The sequence below is a fragment of the Myotis yumanensis genome, unplaced genomic scaffold (assembly GCF_028538775.1).
Source record: "Myotis yumanensis isolate MYYU_CA2020_CCGP unplaced genomic scaffold, mMyoYum1.0.hap1 SCAF_15, whole genome shotgun sequence".
Lineage (NCBI taxonomy): Eukaryota > Metazoa > Chordata > Mammalia > Chiroptera > Vespertilionidae > Myotis > Myotis yumanensis.
The window spans coordinates 2,463,726-2,485,192 of NW_027223766.1; the positions used below are offsets into that span (position 1 = coordinate 2,463,726).

Consider the following 21,467-nt stretch of genomic DNA (forward strand, 5'->3'; position numbering starts at 1 on the left):
AAAGTTATTATTTAAAGGTACTTGTTTGTAGCCATTTCTTTTTGTGTTTTCTTTTTTTTTTTTTTTAATATATTTTATTGATTTTTTACAGAGAGGAAGGGAGAGAGATAGAGAGTTGGAAACATCGATGAGAGAGAAACATCAATCAGCTGCTTCCTGCACATCTCCTACTGGGGATGTGCCCGCAACCCAGGTACATGCCCTTGACCGGATTCGAACCTGGGATCTTTCAGTCCACAGGCTGACGCTCTATCCACTGAGCCAAACCGGTTTCGGCGGCTGTTTTCTTTCTGAGCTTTTTATTTCTTCTTTTTACACCAGTCTCTTTAGCATTTCTTGCATTGCTGGCTTGGTGGTGATAAACTCCCTTAGCCTTTTTTTGTCTGTGAAGCTTCTTATTTCCCCTTCAATTTTGAATAATAGCCTTGCTGGATAGTATTCTTGGATTCAGTCCTTTGCTTTGCATCACTTTGTAAATTTCCGTCCATTCTTTTCTGGCCTGATGTGTTTCTGTTGAGAAATCATTTGATAATCTAATGGGAGATCCCTTGAATGTAACTTTCCGTCTCTCTCTTGCAGCCTGTAAGATTGTCTCTTTGTCCTGAACATTTGCCATGGTAATTATGATGTGTCTTTGTGTGTGTCTTTTCAGGTTCACCATGTTTGGTACTCTCTGTGCTTGAGTAATTTTTTTCTTCCTCACCTCTGGGAAGTTTTCTGATATTATTTCTTCAAATAGGTTTTCTAAGTCTTGTTCCTCTTTCTGTTGTTCTGGCACCCCTATTATTTGTATGTTGTTTCGTTTCATGTTGTCCCATAGCTCCCTTAGGCTCTCCTCCTGTCTTTTAATATTTTTCTCTAATTGCTGTTCAGTTTGGGTGTATTTTGTTTCCCTGTCTTCTAATTCACTAATTCGGTTCTCCACTTCTCCTAGTCTACTGTTGAAACTTTCAATGGTGTTTTTTATTGCAGCTATATTGCTCTTCATTTCTTCTCGGTTCTTACATAATTTATTGATTTTTTTCATCTGTTTCTTCTTGCTTCTTCCATAAGTTGTTGATTTTTTCCTCCATCCGGTTTATGCTCTCTAGGACCCTTAATCTGAATTCTTTTTCTGTCATGTTGCATGCCTCTGTATCACTTAGCTGCTTTTCGGGCAAGACCTCCTTTTCTTTCCTTTGGGGGTTTCTTTGTCTACCCACTTTTGATCATACCACCATATCTAGATGTTGAGTCGTTCAGTGGCTGCTCCTTGGGTGGCAGTAGCTCCTAGGGCTGCAGTTGCTCCTCGGGTGGTTGTGGTAGTAGCTGCTCCTCAATTGGCAGCAGCTCCTCTGGTGGGTGCTGTTCACAATTGTGGCTGCTCCTCTGGCTGGTGGTGGGAGGCCTCACACACAGCTGCTGTTCCTCAGACCTGATTTTTTTTAGAGAGAAAGAAAGGGAGAAGTATTATGAGAGGACCAAGCCAGGGATAAAGTGAGGCTGGAGAATGAGAAAGCATCAGAGGAACAGGGAACATAGGAAAGGGAAGTGTGGCTTCAGAGCCTGAGTTCCGAGGCGTTTCTGAAGCCCAGCTTCTCTGCATTTTGCTGTAGACAGACACACGTCTCCTCGTTATTTCTCCCAGTGATGGCTCAAACTTCAAAGCATAGCGCCCAGGTGCCCACAACTCCACTGCCGACTTCAGCACGCTGCTGAACACGGAGCGGCACACTCCTCCGTCCTGTGTTCAGACCTGGTGTCGCACTTCCAAGGCTCGCTATGAGTCATTCCATCCCTTTCAAGTTAAAAACAAAACAAAAAACACACACTTCTGTGTAAATAGTTCATAATCATAAATTCACATGCCACCAAGAGCTATCAGAGACACAAAACTACGAAATGGTTACTGAGTACAAAATGGGCACAAACGGGGTCTTCGTTTCCTTTCAACAACCACACTTTGGAGGAAATGATGAAACTCTGCTCACCTCGTTTCCAAAAAGGTTTTCCTGCACGATTGCCAGGAAGGGCACTCTCCCTAACCTGACAAATCCAGCGGCCACAGGAAGTGTCAGGAAAGGAGTTCTTAGGATTTAGAGACAGAGAGGACAAACATTGAATTATGAAACGCTCTGAGAAATAAAACTGCTAAAAGGAGAAGAGCAATTACATTTGGGGGGAAATTTTGCATGTTGGGGGGAAATGACAAAACCATTTTTATTATTATTGAGTTTGTGGAAGGGAAAGGTTGACTAAAGCTTTCCAAGGAAAGGGCATTCATTCCCCTGACCTCTGAAAAGGAGACCCTAACATTAGCTAATATAGTGGGACGCTATGGTTAGAGGAAAGTGGGAGGAAAACACGAAAAATAGCAAAATTCAAATGTTTCCTTCAAAGTCATCAACAACTTTATTGAGTGGCATCATTCTACAAGAATTGACCACTAAAAATTTCAATTTTGCCTTTTCCATTTAAAAAGGAGACCGACAAGTAAAAAATGACCAGGAAAGATAATAACAAAGTCCTAGTGAGACATGGGCTTCTGGGGCTCAGATTTTTCTCATGGGTCCTCATCCAAAGAAGCTGAAGAATAAAATTTGCATACTAATGGCTTCTTGAATAAACATGTAGAAGTTTATTGGGAACATATACAAACTCCATCTGGGGCCCCCAAATGGGAAAAGCTTGCTCTCTCGCTCTCTCTCATGGGAAAAAAATCAAAAAATAAAAAATCTGTCTCGTGTACCTTTGTCTCGGTTTATAGATGCTGTAGTTCTTTGTCTGAACCTGGAACCCTTTCTAATTGGAGCCTTCCTCAATTTAGGACCCCCGTGCTTCCTCACTGGTCATTCTGCTACACAGTATCAGTTTCAAAGTCTAAAGCCCACGTGTGCCCCCTTCTTTCTCTCCCCTTATCTTGCAACATTCCTCTATGCTCTGTGAATGCTCTGTGAATGTACGCCTTCCTCTTCCCTTATCCTGTGGCATGCTTTATCCTCTGTGAAAGCATTCTGGCGGCTTGGAGCTAGTTCTGCCCTTCACATATCCATCTTACCTGCTTGGGTTGGAGTTGCTTTTGACCTCCCTTATAGCTCTCTCTCAGCTGTCCTGGCCGGAGATGTTTTATTATCCCTTGTGGCTCTCCCAGCTGCTCAGGTCAGCGCTGCTTTTGATCTGCCTTATGTTTGCTGTAACTGCTCAGGCCAGAGGTACCTCTGTCCTTGGTTTGTGGCTGTTTTAATTGCTCAGGCCAGCAATGTCTCCATCTTCCCTACCCCTTCTCGCCCCTCCACCCCAGCCATCTGTCTAATAAGCTAGCAAGCTAACCCTTATCACTAGGAAGAAACATGGAAAGACTTGTGTTACTTTAGTCTAAAGAGAAAAACATAATCATTTAATAGGTAAAGGTGTTGTTTTTTTTAAACCAAGTCATTCAAATGAGGTGCCCCGTTGGGTTCTGGAGTTTCCCTTTGAGACATTCAGAAAGAAACTAGAACATGATTTCACAAAGTGTTGCTGACGCTCACCTGCCCAAGACAGGCGCTGGAGTAGAAGGCTTCTCAAGAACCTTACCGCTCCGTTACCTGCTAATTGTAGAATTCCATGCTAATTCAAGTACTTTATACTGTCAGTGTTCTCCATGTATGGGAACAGGCATCAGCTGCTGTATTTTATTTCATGTAAAAGATAAGAGCTTAAAAATACCTTCAGACAGCAATTTGTACTTGACCTGACATATTTTCATGGTTTTCTAAGCATGGGAAGTTTGAAGGAACTGTGCGTGAGACTGCCTCTATTGTTTATGGTATTTTCAGATCAAACCCTGGTCCCAATGCTGAGGGTGGCTGGGAGGGGCAGGGACCTCCCCCAGCAGCCACCTGCCCAGGCACCAGTTTCTCTACAGCAACAAGGGAGGTCACCTGTCCAGCGGAAGCCCTCCTCTTCCCTGAAGGGCACAGGAAACGGGCAGAATGAGCATCTGCGGGCTGGCTTAGTGTGACTTGGGCTTTTCCTTATGCTTCTCATCAGAGACAAACTCAGAAGAACATTTATTAACATTGACTAAAATACTGACCTCCAAGTGTGTTCAGTTCCTTATCTGTAGAGTAGGGAATAATAAATGATAGAACCTACTTCATATGGGCTTTGAGGGAATTGAGTTGTCCCACTTGAAGGCTCCAAGTTCTTGCTTAGGTTCACTATGATTATTACTGTGTGACTTTCTCAACTGATCACTATTTGATAAATTCATCAAATTAACCAATACTATGTACTTCCTACATAAAAATATTGTGATTAATATGCAAAGCAAACTAAAATGTATATGGCCAGAAGGCCACCCTTACATTCAATTATTGTATAATCTTAGAAACACTTTTACGCATATTGAACAATGTGAAATTATGTGAGGTGATGACTCAGTACATAAGTTAATGTCTGAAAGTAAGGCTGTTCTCCAGCCGTGTCCGGTGTTCTCAGTAGTTAGAGTGTTGGCCTGTGCACCAAAGGGTCAAGGGTTTGATGCCTAATCAAGGGCACATACCTGGGCTATAGGCTCAATCCCTAGCCCCAGTCTGGGTCTGTGCAGGAGGCAACCAATTGATGTGTCTCACTCTCATCAGTGTTTCTTCCCTTTCTCTTCCCCCTCTCCTCCCTCCCACTTTCTCTAAAAAACAATGGAAAAAATCCTCAGGTGAGGATTAACATATAATAATAATAATAATAATAATAATGCTGTTATCCATATGCAAGTTTGTTGAATACTTTGAAGTCTTTAAAAAGAGAAAGATGAGCCACCAAAGTATTGTTACTCTATAATCATGGGTTCAACTAGAGAAAACCTTTAGATTGAAAAAACTCAAAGAAAATAGATGTTTTCTACTTTTAGATCCTACTGGAGATTCCTTTAACTTCTTGCTCCACTTGTCAAAAAACAAACAAACAAAAAAAGCCAGAGATTGCTTTTGGTGTAATTTAGAATTCCAATATCTCAATCATGGGACACATATGATACTCTAGAATCTGATATTTCATTACATGTCTTAAAATTATTATATTCAGCATACATATGTATGCATATATACAAGTGATATATATATATAGTTTTCCATAATTCTTCAATATAACCATCTTTTCCCATTGGTTAACTACTGATTTCGATTCTGTAGGAAGGGGACGTATTCTGTGTTATTGTTCATTAAATTGGAGAGCAGAGACGTGGATGTTCCTGTATCATTGTTTTACCCAAGTTCACGAGTTTGACAATTTCACAGTGTAAACCAGGGGGTGGGGTGAAGACAATGGAGCCCACGTTAGAGGCGGGGTCTGTTCCCAGTGCCACTAACGAGGATTACTGACAGAGGGACAGGAGGTGGCATTATGGGGGTTGCAGTGGGAAGATTCAGAACCCTGCAAGTTTGTATGGACCATAGACACTGACCTTGGGGATACAAAGGATAACCGAGGGATGTGAATGAGTCATAGGGGTTGGGGTGCAGAATAAAAGGGATGTATTTGTGTGTTTGACTTGGATAGAAAAAGGATGTTCTCCACTTTACGAAGAAAAGTAAAAACAAAATTCCTAAAAGTCTGCCTGTCATGTCTGTCTATTTGCCTCGATCTACCTCTCTACCTCTCTACAAAATGTCACTTATAAACATTAGGTTTCTGTTTCCATAACTAACTCCATCTCTACCTCCAATTCCATTGGATTCTTTAAAAATAATTAAAATCTACAACTGAGTCCCTGCACAGCTGAGAGCACACCTGTTGTCACAGCCCCGAGTGGGCAGTGCCCTGCGTCACGGTTCCCTGCTGTGGGTCGGTGGAGGGCAGACAGGATCAATGCTCATGTCATTACAAGGGATTCGGATATACCTAGTCTGCCTTCCCCTCAGAGACTGCTAGTAATTAACACACGAGAGGGTAACTTGGTTGAAACAGTAGATTTCCTCTTACTTCTCTGCTTCTACCTGACCCAAGCCCGTTCATTCTTTCTCTTGTGCATCTCTGGGTCTGTATCCACGTGTCCAGCTGCACACACATTGTGCAGGGCAAGCCCGCAGCACCTCTCCCTTGGACTGTCAGCATTGCTCTCTTATTCTGTCCGGGCCTCCCATTCCCCACTGGTGTCCTCTCCCTAAAGTACAAATGTCATGGCATCATTTCCCTACCTGAGGTCATCCCAGTGCCCGCCTGCCTCGGTTGGCACATGTTTCATCAGGATGTAGATTTCATTCAGGATCAGCTACACATGTGCACACAGCTGAGCCCAGTGACATGAAAATGAGGGCCCCTTATTAATAAACTAGAAGCCCAGTGCACAAATTCGTGCACCAGTGGGGTCCCTTGGCCTGGCCTGCAGGATTGGGCTGAAACCAGCTCTCCGATATCCCCCAAGGGATCCCAGATTGTGAGAGGGTGAAGGCCAGGCCAAGGGACCCCACCAGTGCACTATTGGGGCCAGGGAGGGATGTGGGAGGTTGACCAGCTGGGGAGGAACTGTGAGAGGGCTCCAGGGTATGTCCAGCCCATCTTGCTCAGTCGTAATTGACCAGACCTTAGCAGCAAGCTATCCTATCGGTCGGAGTGTCTGCCCCCTGGTGGTCAGTGCACATCATAGCAAGTGGTTGAACAACCTTAGCATATCATTAGCATATTGCACTTTGATTGGTTGAACAGACAACTGGACACTTAGCATATTAGGCTTTTATTATATAGGACTAGTGGCCTGGTGCACAAAATTCATGTACGGGGGAGGGTGTGTTCCTCAGCCTGGCCTACACCCTCTCTAATTTGGGACCCCTTGAAAAATGTCCTGCCAGTTTACAGGGATTGGGCCTAAACCAGCAGTTGGACATCCCTCTCGTAATCCGGGACTGCTGGCTCCTAACCGCTCACCTGCCTGCCTGCCTGCCTGATTGCCTCTAACCACTCTGCCTGCCAGCCTGTTTGCCCCCAACTGCCCTCCCCCCCGCTGCTGGCCTGCTTGCCCCCAAATGCCCCCCCCCACCAGCCTGATCACCCCAAACTGCCCCCCTGCTGACCTGCTCACCTTTACCTTCCATCCCCACTGGCCTGCTCATCCCCAACTGTCCCCCTGCTGACCTGCTCACCTTTACCTTCCATCCCCACTGGCCTGCTCTTCCCCAACTGTCCCCCTGCTGGCCTGCTCACTCCAAACTGCCCCTCCACCCCCCGCTGTCCTGATCACCTCCAACTGACCCCCACTGATGGCCTGCTTGCCCCTAACTGCCCCCCCCCCCCCCGCTGGTCTGCTTACCCCCAACGGCCCCGCCCCCCACCAGCCTGATCACCCACAACTGCCCTCCCCTCTTGGCCTCTAACCGCCTCTACCTTGGCCCCACCACCATGGCTTTGTCCAGAAGAACATCTGGAAGGTCTCCTGGAAGGTCTCCCAGTCAAATTAGCATATTACTCTTTTATTAGTATAGATATATTTGTCTGTAAAGATGATTATGATTGCAGATATGAGTAGGACCAGGTAAAATTTATAGAATGGGCCTTTTATTACAGATGGTTTGCCATGTATGCATTTTTTCTAAAGAAGTAAAAATTACTTTAAAAAATGTTTCAGGATGACTTCGAGAAATTTACAGTATCTGCTTTTCTTCCAAGAAAGTTGTCACTTTTATGCCAGAGTGAGAATTATTTGTATGCTTTGTATGTCAGCATTGGCCACTGTGACTGGGGGCACTTAGCTTGAGAGTAATTATTTTGCTCACTGGCTGGGAGGGAGGGTGTGTGGCAGAGGAGATAAATACTTGGTTCTGGATTATTCATAGATTGCTGACTTTTTGGATTGATTGTGCAAGCCCCTCCTTTTATTGATGTCCACCTTCTGTTGACAGACATCTACCCTGGGAGAGAAATGAGATGAAACTCTCTTTCTTGTCATTGTAAAAAGCATTTGAATTCCTAAGGTGTGATAAGGCCACCCAGCCATCCACAGTCAAGGTACACATTTTCATGGAGGATGTTCCCACTCTTGAATAAATCAAAACAATTTTTTTCTTTTAATTTAAACTTTCTTCTATAACTGTTTTCTTGTTATTTAAAAGCTAGTTTTTTTTTAAAAAAAACTGCTTCCAAAGCTTTTCAAGCTGTATATGTCCCTGGAATGAATTTATAAATAAGAATTGAGCCCAGCGGGTGTGACTTGGTGGTTCAGCATCGACCTATGAACCAGGAAGTCACAGTTTGATTCCAGGTCAGGCCACCTGCCCAGGTTTTGGCCTGATCCCCAGTACGGGGCGTGTAGGAGGCAGCCGATCAATGATTCTCTCCCATCATTGATGTTTCTATCTCTCTCCCTCTCCCTTCCTCTCTGAATCAGTAAGAATATATTTTAAAGAGAGAGAGAGAGAGAGAGAAGAGTGTATATGTTTGTAAATAAGAAAGCATGTATTTGATGCTCTTAGAAAGTCTTATTTTCTTTCATTAAAACTTGTGCAGTATGGGAACTCCACAGATTCTCTTAATTTGAAGAAAGTTAGAGGGAAAGGTACTAATTCAGAGTTCCTTGGGAAAACGTGTCACTTATATATTTTTTTATGTTTTTTTAATCAAAAACTGAAATATTTTCTACTCAGAAAATATATTTTGATCTAAATATCTTCTATAATTTTAACCCTAAAATATAAATTTAAATATTTTAAAAATGGTTGGGATGTTCATTTTTTTAAATAAGTTAGGTTACTGGAGTTCTACATGTTATTGGATCACCTGGGGTAATTTTCTGATTGGAAAATTAAGAATTATAGTCAGAGGGAAGGACATTAGAATTTTTAAAGAACATATTCAATTTACTTTAGAAGCCGAACCTTTCTTATCATGTGACTTGTTTTGTATGTCTGTTAAACTATATTATCACATAAGCATTGCTGCTATTGGGAAAAACAGTGACAGTTGATTTGGGTCATTTGAATGTCCACTGTCTGTTTTAGTTTGTATGTTCGTTTTGACTCTGTCATATGCTCAAACTTCAGTGGAAGTCATGAGAACCTATTATTTTTGCCTGCTCCCTCCTTTACGTTGGAAATATTCTTTTTTACTCAGAGGGACCTTAACTTTGATGTAAGGGATTGTTTCCGTTGCCAACTGTTTCCTTCCTTGCCAAGTAAGAGAGTTGTGAACTCTTCAGTGATGCCTTCCCCAGGATATTTGCAGATGTGGTTGGGAAAAGTCATTTCATCCCCGACCTTTGCATGTCAGGTGCTGGGGTGCCCGGGTGCCGCCTGGCCTGCACCCCGGCTCTCCAGCCCTCCGATCGCCATGGTGATCATGGGGCCGCAGAGTTTTATTTGTTTCAGAGGAGTATAAATTATTTAAGAATTAAAGCTATGTGCACACGGCCAAAAAAAAATATATCGGCTCCACCAGTCCCGCCTGTCCCACCCGTCTGGGCAGGGACTGACAGCAAAGCCCCTCTCCATCCCGAGCCCTCCAGCCCCGTGCAGACGGAGCCCCCAGGCGAGAGCCGAGCAGCGTGGACCTGAGGGCTGTGCACCTGGAGCGACTGCAGAGGGAGAGGGGCAGGCAGGAGCAGTGAGCCAAGGAGGGCTCACAGGCCGCAGGCTCAGGGCTGAGGAAGTTACCAAAAAAGAAAAAGAAGAAAGATGCAAAAGGACCCGAGGCCCTGGGTCTGCCCTCCACGGAGGACTTCGATGCCCTGGTCTCAGCCGCCATGAAGGCTGATAACACCTGTGGCCTCCCCAAGTGCCGGGCCAGCGTTGTGACTCTGGGCCAGCTCTGCCCACACTGCAGCCACCGCTACTGCCTCAGCCACTGCCCGCCCGAGATCCATGGCTGTGGGGAGAGGGCCGGGGCCCACGCCCGGCAGAGAATCATCCGGGAGGGAGTGCTGTACGCTGGCAGTGGGGCCAAGGACTGGCTCCTGGACCCCACCAAGAGGGCCCAGCTGCAGAGGAGCCTGGATAAGAAGCTGGGCGAGCTAAGCAGCCAGAGGAGGAGCAAAAGGACGGAGAAGGAGATGTGAGCCGGCCCTCACACCCTCCGGCCTTGTCTTTGCAAATCCGGGTGGGGGCAAGAGGCCATCCCTGGTGCTTTTTGTGCCTTGTAGCTGCTCCAGTGACATGACCAGGGCTGCATGAGCAAGCGAGGGGCCTCTGGGAGGGGGTGGGTCCTCGGGGCCCCGCGTGCCCTGCCTTGTGCTGGGGTGGGGGCGGGCTGCAGTGGCTGTTCCCTGGACCTTCCTGGGGAGAGCCGCCCCAGGTCTCAGTTTTGCTGGCACCAGGGCCCCCTGGAACTCTCCGAGGTCCCTCACCAACTGCTTTAAGAGAGGTTCCTGAGGTCCAGGGTTGCCGCCTGACCTGCGCCCCGGCCCTTCCGCCCTCCAATCGCCATGGGGATTGCGGGCCACAGGCTTTTCGATGGCGATCACCGGCTGGGGGGTGGGGAAAGGCGGCCTTTGCCCGCCCCCCAGCTCTTGCCTGCCGCCTGGGTTGCCAATCACCATTCTTCCGTCCTTCCCCGTTCGCCTCCCATCATTGTGCGTATGCAAATTAACCACCATCTTTGTTGGCGGTTACTGCCATCTTTCTTGGAAGTTAATTTGCATATTGCTCTGATTAGCCAATGAAAAGCGTGTCGGAGATACGGTTAATTACCATGCTTGTCTATTATTAGATAGGATTGTTCAGGGTTTCAGCCTGGGGACAACGGCATTAACAGGATCCCCCACCACAGCACGTGGCTGAGAGGCTCCTGCTCTGCCCACAGGTGGCAGAGCCGGAGGAGCCACAGATCTGACCCCTGGCCTGCCTTCCAGGCATCTGCCTGGCCAGTCCCCCCCCTGCAGGAGCCTTCCCCTGTGATGCTCGGGAAGATGCCTCCTTTCTCTTAAGGACTCAGCTCTAATCTCTTCACAAAATGTCCTCTGAAAAGTGTAATAGTTTGATCTGGATGACACCATCATCCTCAAGTTACTATTTTAGAGTCCATATTTTTATCAAAGCCTTGATGAGCCCCAAGAGGAGGGTCCATATTTTAATTATATTTTAACCTCCGGAGCGTGGTTTAGTGCCTGGCATGGATTACACACTCCATGAAAGGTTTCTGAACGATTCATATATTATAACAATTCTAAAGAGTTTGCCGCTGGAGGTACTAGTACCGTCTGCACGGCTCTGAAGGCTCTGAGTCCTCACCTGCTGCCACTGTGGTCAGTACGAGTTTGCTTGGGTTGCAAACATGAAGCCTTGTCGTGTCTGCAGACACCTGGAGTCATCACAGTGATGCTTTAAAGTGCAGTGTGGACGTCGCTTCCAAAACCCAGTCCGCATAGCAATCAGTTCCCGCCTCTGCCTAGGGAAAGAGAAGCAGACAGATTTTGCAGCTTCTACTGATATTTTGAACAGACAGTTTTATCACTATCATCATTTCCACTTAAATTAGAAGTTTCAGATACTGTACAGATCAATTACTACTCCAAAGCATAAATTATCAAAAACAGTAAGCTTGACTATCACGTGATTAGGCAGTGAGAGGGTGTCATGTGATTGCCTGTGGGCGGCTCCTTGGGGCGGCCACCAGAGGAAATGTGTCAAAATGGCGATGCTATTGATGGAAGAGCTATACAGCTACACCTTTGTACATAGGCTATTTTAGAGTCCCGTGCAGGTCTGACTTCATGAAATATTTTTTTCTAAATATTTTGGGTAGAAATTCTGTTTGCAGATACAATGGTTTGAATGTCTATGCCGCCCCCCATACCCCATGTGCTGGTGTCGGGGGTGGGTCTCTGTGACATGCTTAGGTCCTGAGGGTGGCGCCCCCAGGAATGGGATCAGCGCTCTTCTTCACAGAGTTGCCTGGCGGCTGTGCAGGAGGAGCCCCTCACAGAACAGGACCATCCTGGAGGCTTGTTCCTGGCCGCCCCGGCCTCCATCCTGCGAGAAAGACATTTCTGCTGTAGAAAAGCCACCGCATGCAGCGTTGTGACTGCAGCCCAAACTGACTAGGATCTGAAATACACTACGGAACACACAGGAAGCAAGCTGTGCTTTGCGAAGGCATTTAGATGGTGAAAACCGGCATTGTTTTACACGTTCTAAAAAGCAACAATAAGCTTCCTATTCCGGTTTCAACTTTATAAGTAATCTAATGAGCCAAAGCATAGTATTTAACTTAAATATACTTCAGTTAGAAGCTTATTGGGATTCAGAAAACTTAGTTTAAAATGTTTGGTCCATAAAATTTGTTATGGAAGATATTTCTATTTCTTTTTATGATACAAGACCCTAATAAAGAAAAAATGAACTGAAAGATTCAGTTGTCCAGTGTGAATATATGAGGAGGAAGGTCTTTATATGAGTGAGGCAGTGGGAAACGTGTCTGCAGGACTGAATGAAGACCATCATAGTGAATTCAAATAACAAACTAAACAGAAATCAATCCATGCGCAAAGCCAGCTCTCTGAGCAGGTGTCTTTAATAAATGACCAGGGTGTCCTTGAGGTTCCTTGGGACGCTGGGCCAGTGATGGTCCCACTTGCCGAAGCCTGGAATAATCCCATTGTAATGCAGGCTGTCTCTCACTGTCTTATCCTGAAAGAGAGGGCAATTAAAGATCATTAACCCTGTCACCCCTAAACCTTAAAACTTATAATTCCATAAACGGCAGGAATTCCGTAGAAAAACAAAAAAAAGAAATACGTCTTAAAACTTGTAAAGATAGAATTTTTCACCTAAGCAAAATATATAGAAGGTATGATTTATACACATTTTTATTTTTTAAAAAACTTCAAAAATTCATATCTATGAATTGTTTCTCAATGGAGCTAAGTTTTTTGGCATTTCAGAAACAAGGATGTGAGGAGAAATTGTAACTGAATGTATAGAGCATGTTTTTCCAGTTCTATATTCAATTCAACACTATTTGGTCTAAAGCTACGCTGTTTGCAAGAACCTTACAGTGCACTTTAGACGAGAGGGAGACACGTGAACAACGCATTTCATGGCAGTTCGGGCGGACCCGAGCCCTGACTGTCCGCCTGCCCTGGGCGGGCCACCGGCGCGGCTGTACGACACTCTCCGGGTGGGAAACTGGGATGTGAGGATCTCTGAGGGACGAGGGAGACACAGGGCCGCCCACGTGGGTTCTGTGGGGAAGCATGACGCTCAGGAAGGAACCCTGGGGAGGGCGAGCCACACACAAAGCTCTGACCCCAGAGGGGTCTGACCAGGGGCAGGAGTGGCAGGGACATCACTGTCGCAGGGAACAGATCAGCCAGCACAGTCACCAAACGTGGCCTCCAGGCACGTGACCCAGGGGAGCCAGGAAGCGTGCGTGTGGGATCCAGGATCCGTTTGGTTATTGTGAGCAATGCTGAGAAGTGATCGTTTCCCCCCAAATTTCTACGCTTCACTCCATCTTCCATCCTAGTGCTGAGGGTGAGCCCCTCTCCGGGCCCGGCCCTCTCTCCAGGCCTGTGCGGGGCGGCCCGTCCTCACTGTGCACCCCGAACGCCCGGAAAGCCAGGCCTCCCAGGCCGGTGTGAGGTCAGGCGTGCAGGTGCGCGGCCTCCCGGTCAGGAAGCACTCGTGTGTGTGCCTACTGTGTGCCTCTCGTCCGAGGGCTCACACAGAGGCATTGCAGCGGAAGTTTGACCTTGAACTTGGCTGTGATGGGACCGTTCTCAGCATGAAAACTGGCAAATGCTACGAGCGAAGGCTGCTTGTGTGGGGAGGGACAGCAGCTCATTAAACACTGACTGACGCGATTGGGTAAGGCTCTGAAATGTCCAGACATTTCTCAATGGGTTCTCGTTCCAGTTTTTATGAATCATTTTTTTGAAAGAGCTGTTCCGAGTACCTGCCGAGCTCAGGCTGCCACTGGAGAGCAGGAGCAGGAAGCTCACCGTCTCTCCCATTGCTTCCTGTGTGGTGTCTACAGACAGGAAATGTGGGTGCCAGCCCCACAGGACTTTTCAACATGCCCAGGCGCCCATCTCCCGACGCAGCCACACAGAACGAGGGACTCGCGGTGCAGGTCCGTGGTGACTCTGGCGCCGGAACAGGCGTCCTGCAGGACCCATCGGATGCCAGGCGACGGGGCTTCCCAACAACAGCCCCCGCGGCAGGTGCTTGCACAGGTGGCAGATGGTCCAGATGTTAGACCTGGACACGAGCGAGGAGCTGCAGGTCCAGCTCATGAGGCTCCAGCAATAACGCCGACAAATCTGAGTCTTGTACAACCAGCCAGGAGCTCACGAATCACTTTCTGAGTCAGTGTCTGATCGCAGGAAATAATTAAAGAAACAAGAGCTTGAGTGAAGGCCCTCGAGGCCCCACAGTTTCCAGGGATTCCCCCATAAAATCGGGGTGACATCAACAAAGTCATGGCACCTCCCTGCTGGGCCGTGTCAGCGAGAAAACAGCTCCTGGCGGTATGTACACCTTCCTGCCTTCTTTCTTCGTCATCGCTGAGTCCCCGTGAGAGACAGGCCCGTGCCTGTCAGTATCTCTCCCAAGTGGGAATGACCGTCTAGTCATGAAACATGCAATAGCTGTGATTCAGGCGAAAGTGTTTCAGACAAGAGAGAACCTTAAGATGCTCCTTAGGGCAGGCGATCTTGGCAGGAGCAAAGCTCTTATAAAGTCACATGCAAAATTTTAAAACCAGATTTGATTTCCTTTAAGGGAAATTGGAAAGTATGAAAATATTATTTACTTTTAAATGTTTGTGTATGGCATTAAGGAGATGGCCACATTTTATTTTAGAAAGAGCTAGAATTTAAAGGAAAATGTTATGTATTTCAACAACAGGCGTAGTCTTAGTTGTTTAGTAAGTTTTAATATTTGGAGCAAAGCAGAGCCCTGTGGGAGCTGAACCATGGTCATTGGGGGATGAATGGGGGCTGCCCAGGAGAGCAGACGCCTTCTGCAAGGTGCCTGCAGGCCCTGGGAGGGGTGTTTGACATGAGAATCCATCCCCCTCTGTTTTGCTGCTCTTTCCTGAACAGAGGTAAGCATTCGGGGTTCTCCCGGGTCCCCACCTGCTCCCTGGCCTGGGACAAGCACAGCCCAGCCCGCCAGGAGCTCCTCGGAAAACCAATACCCTCGTCTGGTGTGCGAGAGGCATTGGAGTGGGCTTGTTTTAAAGTAAGTGTCCTGCTTAAAATCTCTGCCTGCCACTCACTTTCCATTGGAGCTGCGGCGTCTCAGACCACATCCTGCCACGTCAGCCAGGACGGCAAACGGAGGGGCCATAACGGCTGTCTGGTCATCACGCTGGGGTTTTCCTCCGGATCCTGGAGGCTGTATCTCAGCGGAGCCGCTCTCTCCCGCTGTGCCTTTTTGTTTCTAAACACACTCACAGGCACAGGAGGAGGTGCCACAGGGTCCCGCCCTCAGCATCTTGGAGGAGGCAGGAGGAAGGGAACAGTGAGGAGCTCCCCACAGGCGGTCCGTCTCCCTCCTCCCCACGCTGAGAGCCCGCAGTGGGTGCAGCCTCCATCCTCACGTCCTCTCCTCACAGGTCACAGGCGAGGGACAGGGACGCCCGCGGCCCACCACCCCCCACAGCCCTGGCAGAGCTCCCTCCACTGCACAGAGCTCCCTGGACCGGAAACTGGGCAAAGGCAGGTTCCGTTCACTCCGTGTGACCTGGACAAGGCGCTCCATCTGGCCAGTCCTCACCTTCCGCCTCCACAAAATAAGGAAAGCAGCCACCACAGGTAACGGGCAAAGGACGCGACAAGAATAAGTGGCTGAGCACAGGCGCCTGCTTCACGCACACGCTTCCCTCTCACTTTAGAGGGAAAATGTGGAGCCACCACAAACTGATTCCGCATGTCTTCTACGAGCCAGGGCTCAGCTGTGAGGAACTAAAGAATCTATTTTTCAGTAGGAATGTTTTCTTTAACGTCATTTACTGTAATTACTTTGTTTTCCTTGATAGCCATGCCCTGAAAAGACTATCACCAGTTTAATTAACTCTTCGACCAGAGGAAGCGTGGTTCACTCTCCTGCACATTTTGTTGTCATATATAGTAACATACCTTGAAACTTTTCCATTCCTTTCGTAGTTCTTTTTGCAAATACTTATATCTGACATCCTCCTGCAAGAAAATGTAAGCGTAGGTTGATTAAATGAACCAACATGTATCCAGCTAGGTCGTTCCTGTACGGCGACCTAAATCACTGCCCTGATGGTCAGCACACCTGGAGCGTGACCCAGGGCGGCGGGAGAGTCGCCCAGAGCTGCTGGCTGGCAGTGAGGGGCGGTTCCCGTGTGCGGCAGCACAGCACACAGGCAGGTGGCTCGGGTCTCCCAGGCAAGCAGGGTCTTGAAACACAGTCCTAGGGCAGCTTTTAAGAAGAATCATCAGATATGTAAATAATTTAGTTACACTTATACACACACATACACACAGTCTTTCCAGGTTTTCATCCATCTTAATAACAGTTCCATTTTGTAAAATAAAGAGCGATTTCTCTGGGACTGTGTCATTTAGCCGTCCATCCGCTTATTTTCTGTGTATGTCATCTGTTTGTTGTTATGTATTTAAATTCAAATTGTGAACATGATGAGTGAATACAGGTCTACCTATATGTTAAATAAATGTTTAAAGATATAAAAAACTAAAACCAACAACTATCTTACTACTGTCCCCACGCACTTTTAGTTATCCTGTGTAGAAGGGTATTTTCACACTTTAGGACAGGATTAACCACATGGACAGAAACACAGATTGCTCACGCAGAAAAGACTGCACCACTTAGTGTTCCAACTATTCCTCTCGAAACAGGTTATAGGACCTTCCAGCCCATGTATGATCAAAACAATCAAATGATAGCGGATCTGATTTCATACATTATGACATAGAATGAGGATGTTTAAGTTATGAAATGTACAACAGCTCATTTTTCTTTTCCAATATGGACTTTGACATCAAATAGTAAGTTTCCAGTTGTTCTATATGATGAACAATAAGTTGTTACAGTTAATAAAATAATCAAATAAACAAATTAATAGAGAGCAAGTCACAAGAATTTTTCATTTTCACGGAACACCTATGAGTCACACTGCACCAGGCAGCGCCAGGACCACAGTAATTCAGCAGCACATGAGGTTCTTACCTTGTCCATCACTTATGTTTTTATTCAGATTCAGAAACATCAATGTACAGTGATTCCTGGGGGATGAACGCTGTGGAACATCACTGTGTTTTTATTGGTGGATGTTGAGAACCATGCCTGGGAAACCATGCCTCCCTGTGTGCTGAAAACCTCAGGAAGAAACAGTGCCACCGCCTTGCTGGCATTGCCCTCGCTCACGGGGAGCCCGCCGAGAGCCTCACGCGTGTCCCAGCCACTGGCCCGCTGCCTGCCCCTCCGAATGAAATATCTTTCAACGGAACAGAAAGCAGATGTTCGACGTTAGTGTAGCCGATGTCCAGGGGACACACTGGCCATATGCAGGAGTGAAGGCCTCGCCCTCCCCTCTGTAGGAGTCCGATTTCCCTGTGGCTTCATTTGGGTTTGTAAGAGCAGCGTGTACAGTGCTCCAATCTCTACACTGTAGTCAAAACTAATTTCCTTTTGAAAGTAATTGTAATGATCCGTTCGATTTTTTTTAAACCATAGCTAATTGTATTCTTTTCAAACTATCTGAATATTTAAAAGCCTAAGAGACCGTTGGACTGTTCAACTGGTAGCTATGATGTGCACTGACCACAGGGGGCAGATACCCAATGCACAGGCATGGAAACATGGAACAGACTGATGAATCTCAGAGGGAAAGGGAGTGGGGGAGGGCAGGAAGAGATTATGAAAAGATCTCATATGCATACTAGAGGCCCAGTGCACAGATCCAGGCACAGCTGGGTTCCCTCGGCCTGGCCTGTGGGGATCAGGCTGAATCAGTGCACCAGGCCTCCGACATCCCCCGAGGGGTCCCGGATTGCAAGAGGGTGCAGGCCAGGCCAGGGGGGACCCCAAATCTGTGCACCGTGCCTCTAATCCTTCCTATATAATAAAGAGCTAATATGCTAATTAGACCAGACAGTGGAACGACCTTCTGGAATGACCTTCTGAAACAACCTTCCAGAATGACCAGTGGGCGGGGTCGGAGGGGGCGCAGGGCTGCAGGGCTGCAGGGCTGCAAGGCAGCCAGGGCCTCAAGGGCTGAGGCAGCTGTGGCTGCAAAGGCCTACTCTTCACAAATTTCATGCATCGGGCCTCTAGTTTCTACATAAGAGAACAGAATAAAAGACAGTAACACACAAAGGTAATTTATCTGCACCTTCACAAGAATCCCTTAAATTAATCTCTTTTGTCTGAAAATGTCAAGTTGCTTCCTCCATCATCCATCATCACCCTCCTCAGACACCAGCCTCTCGGTGTGGTCTGAGGGACATCTGCCCCCTCACATCCGTTTCCTCCCCAGGGACTGTGAGGCGCTAGACTTGCTCACACTGTCCTGGGCGCCCAGGGTCCAGGACACCGCAAGTGCTCCTTCACTGTGTGCTGACCAAGAGAAAGAGGGACGCAGTCTACTCATTTCCTGCCTTCCTTCGGCCTTCTTTCTTCTTTGGAGGGGCCACTCGCATAGTCGTGCCAAGGGACATTGACTTTGATAGGTAGGCATTAAACATCAGTCACCTGAATTAAGGTTCCACCCTAACTAACCCATTTATTTTTAAAAATATATCTTTATTGCTTTCAGAGAGGAAGGGAGCTGGAGAGAGAGAAATAGCCATCATTGATCAGCTGCCTCCTGCACACTCCACACTGTGCAACCCAGGCATGTGCCCTTGCCTGGGAGGGAATCCAACCATGACCTTCTGGTTCGTAGGTCAATACTCAACCACTGAGCAACACCAGCAGGATAGCTAATCCCTTTATAAGTGATATTTCTGCCAACATTATTTTTAATTTGAATAAAATTCCATACAATAAAGGTACTTCTTTTACATTTTCTGTCTCATGACCTTTGACAATTGTATGCACCTCCAACCATCACCCAAAACATAATAAAAAATTATCACCCTGGAGCCCGGCTGGTGTGGCTCAGCAGTTGAGTGTCGACCCATGAACCAGGGGGTCACGGTTGAATTCCTAGTTAGGGCACATGCCCAGGTTGCAGGCTTGATCGCCAGTAGGGGGTGTGCAGGAGGCAGTGCGTGATTACTCTCATCATTGATGTTCTCTCTCTCTCCCTCTGCCTCCCTTTCGCTGAAATCAATAAAAATATGTAAGAAATTATTCCCCAGAAAGTTCCCTCATAGCCTCTCCATCACACCCCTTCCCAGAAACAATCACGTCCTGACTTCTATCACGGTCGCTTCTTTTTAACTAGTATTTTACTAAGTGAAATTATACAATATGTCTTTTTTTGTTTCTAGTTTTGTTCCCTTTGCATATCTGCAAGGTTCTTCGGGGAGTCCTATCTAACAGTTTGTTACTTTTTATAGCTGGGTAGTATTCCATTGAATTAAGAAAGCACACGATGCTGATTCATGTTCCTGTTGATGAATATTTGTGTTTTTCAATTTTTTTAATTAAGACTTAGGCTGCTATGAACATTCTTGTAAACTATTTGTGGATTCAGTTCTTTTTGACTTTGGTGGCAAACGCTGGGTCCTGGGGTAAGTGTATGTCAAACTATAGGAGATGGGCACAGGTTTCCCCACGCCAGCGGTGCATTCTACACTGACACTCACAATAGACAGTACTTCCAGCTGCCCCTCCCCCTGCCAAATGCCCCCCATGACAACAAGGTCAGAAAAATATTGTTTTCTTCTAGAAGATTTGTGGCTCTGGGTTTTATGTTTAAGCATTGGATCTGTCTTAGCTTTTTGTGTTTTCTTTGTGTGTGTGTGTGGGCGGGGGGAATGATCAATAAGCACAATAAAAAGTGTTCAATATCTTTAATCATTAAAGAAATCCAGTTTTAAACCACAATTGGAAACAATTTCATATACAATAAAATGGCTAAAATTTTAAAGTGAAAAAATAAAATATAACAAGATTTCCATGGAAAAAATGAATCTCAACCCCTATCCTCACTCTATCAAAATAAATAATGGCAGTATCTTTCCCATTGATTTCTGGAGAGTTCAGAAGGGAGGGAGGTGGGGGAGAGAGGCAGAGGGACATCAAACCAGCACGGCTGCCGTTCGGGTCTTATTGGGGGTTGATGCGCACCAGTAAATGGACCCTTCAGTCCAGTGACAGTATTTAAATGACCCTTAGAAGACCGGGCAAGTTTATGCTGTTAGAAATGGAGGCCCATGAAGTAACTTTCAGCTGAAGGTGCTGAAGATGCCACGCTCAGATATAATATGTTTCTCCCTCCTCCCTAAGTGTTCCAGTCATCCCTTAAGCTCTCAACCATCATTGAGTATTGTCTCTGAAAAAAACAAGCCACCAGAGTAAAAGAAAGGAAATAGTAATTCATACACACTTTTTACAATTTACAGTAATTGTTTAGTGAAATTTAATCACAGGAGGATTTGTCTCTTATAATCTAAACACAACAGTCACGTGCCGAGAAGTCAGTAACGTTGTCTCACAGGTCAAACGTAAGTAAAATGGAATTGTACTGTACTATTTTCACAGTTTCAGAAAGAAAGGCACTAAGGGTATAATGAGTGAGAAGAGACGACTTAACAAAGTACAACAAAATCTGCTGGTCAGCAAAAGCCAAACACTGACCAGCTCTGTAAAGAGCTCATCTCCCCTGAGCCAAAGGCACGGCTTTGACCCTCGTGTTTATATAGAGCAACATGGAGGAGGAGCTTATAGAACCTCCAGGCAGAGCCAGAGACGCATTCGCTTAGGCCGTGGTCTGGGATGCCGTCCACCATTTTCCCGACACGTGATTTCCACTGGATGGGGCTTCACGACTGCACAGGTGAGCCGGCCATTGAATGCACCGGCCCTTATAAAACGCTGTCTCATACGAACTTCAGATAGAATTTCTTATGACTTCCAACACTAACCCTTAGTAAATCTGAGACACGAATCCACTTATACCGCCTACATAAAGTATTTTTAAATGATATATTATGAAATCCATTTTGTTTTCTCTATCATGAGCATCTTTATTTATATAAACTCTCCATCTTTTAAAAAATATATTTTTTATTGATTTCAGAGAGGAAGGGAGAGGGAGAGAAAGATAGAAACATCAATTATGAGAGAGAATAACTGATCGGCTGCCTCCTACACACCCCACATGGGGATTGAGCCCGAAACCTGGGCATGTGCCCTGACCAGGAATCAATCCATGACCTCCTGGTTCATAGGTTGATGCTCAACCACTGAACCACACTTGCCAGGCTAAACTCTCTTTTTCAATTAAGCTGACAGCCCTCCTTTGAGAAGGCTTGTGCTATTTCCAACCAGAATAACATGTGAGGTGAGAACCAACACACTTGGCATTTAAGGTACAATGTTTAACATGAAAATGTGCAGTAAAAATAACATACCCCAGTA

The 21,467-nt window shown here is 46.4% G+C and overlaps 1 protein-coding gene across 1 annotated transcript in view; it reads right to left on the reverse strand.

Annotated features, from left to right (window-relative positions):
• Nucleotides 1-12,452: 12,452 nt before the first annotated feature.
• CNBD1 (cyclic nucleotide binding domain containing 1) overlaps nt 12,453-21,467 on the reverse strand; it is a 199,747-nt gene continuing 190,732 nt past the window's right edge. Inside the window, exons 12-13 of the mRNA XM_070392654.1 lie at nt 16,025-16,084; nt 12,453-12,569 (exon numbers count right to left, since the gene is read on the reverse strand). Of these exons, the coding sequence (XP_070248755.1) occupies nt 12,453-12,569; nt 16,025-16,084 (177 nt within the window). The remainder of the gene's footprint in view (nt 12,570-16,024; nt 16,085-21,467) is intronic.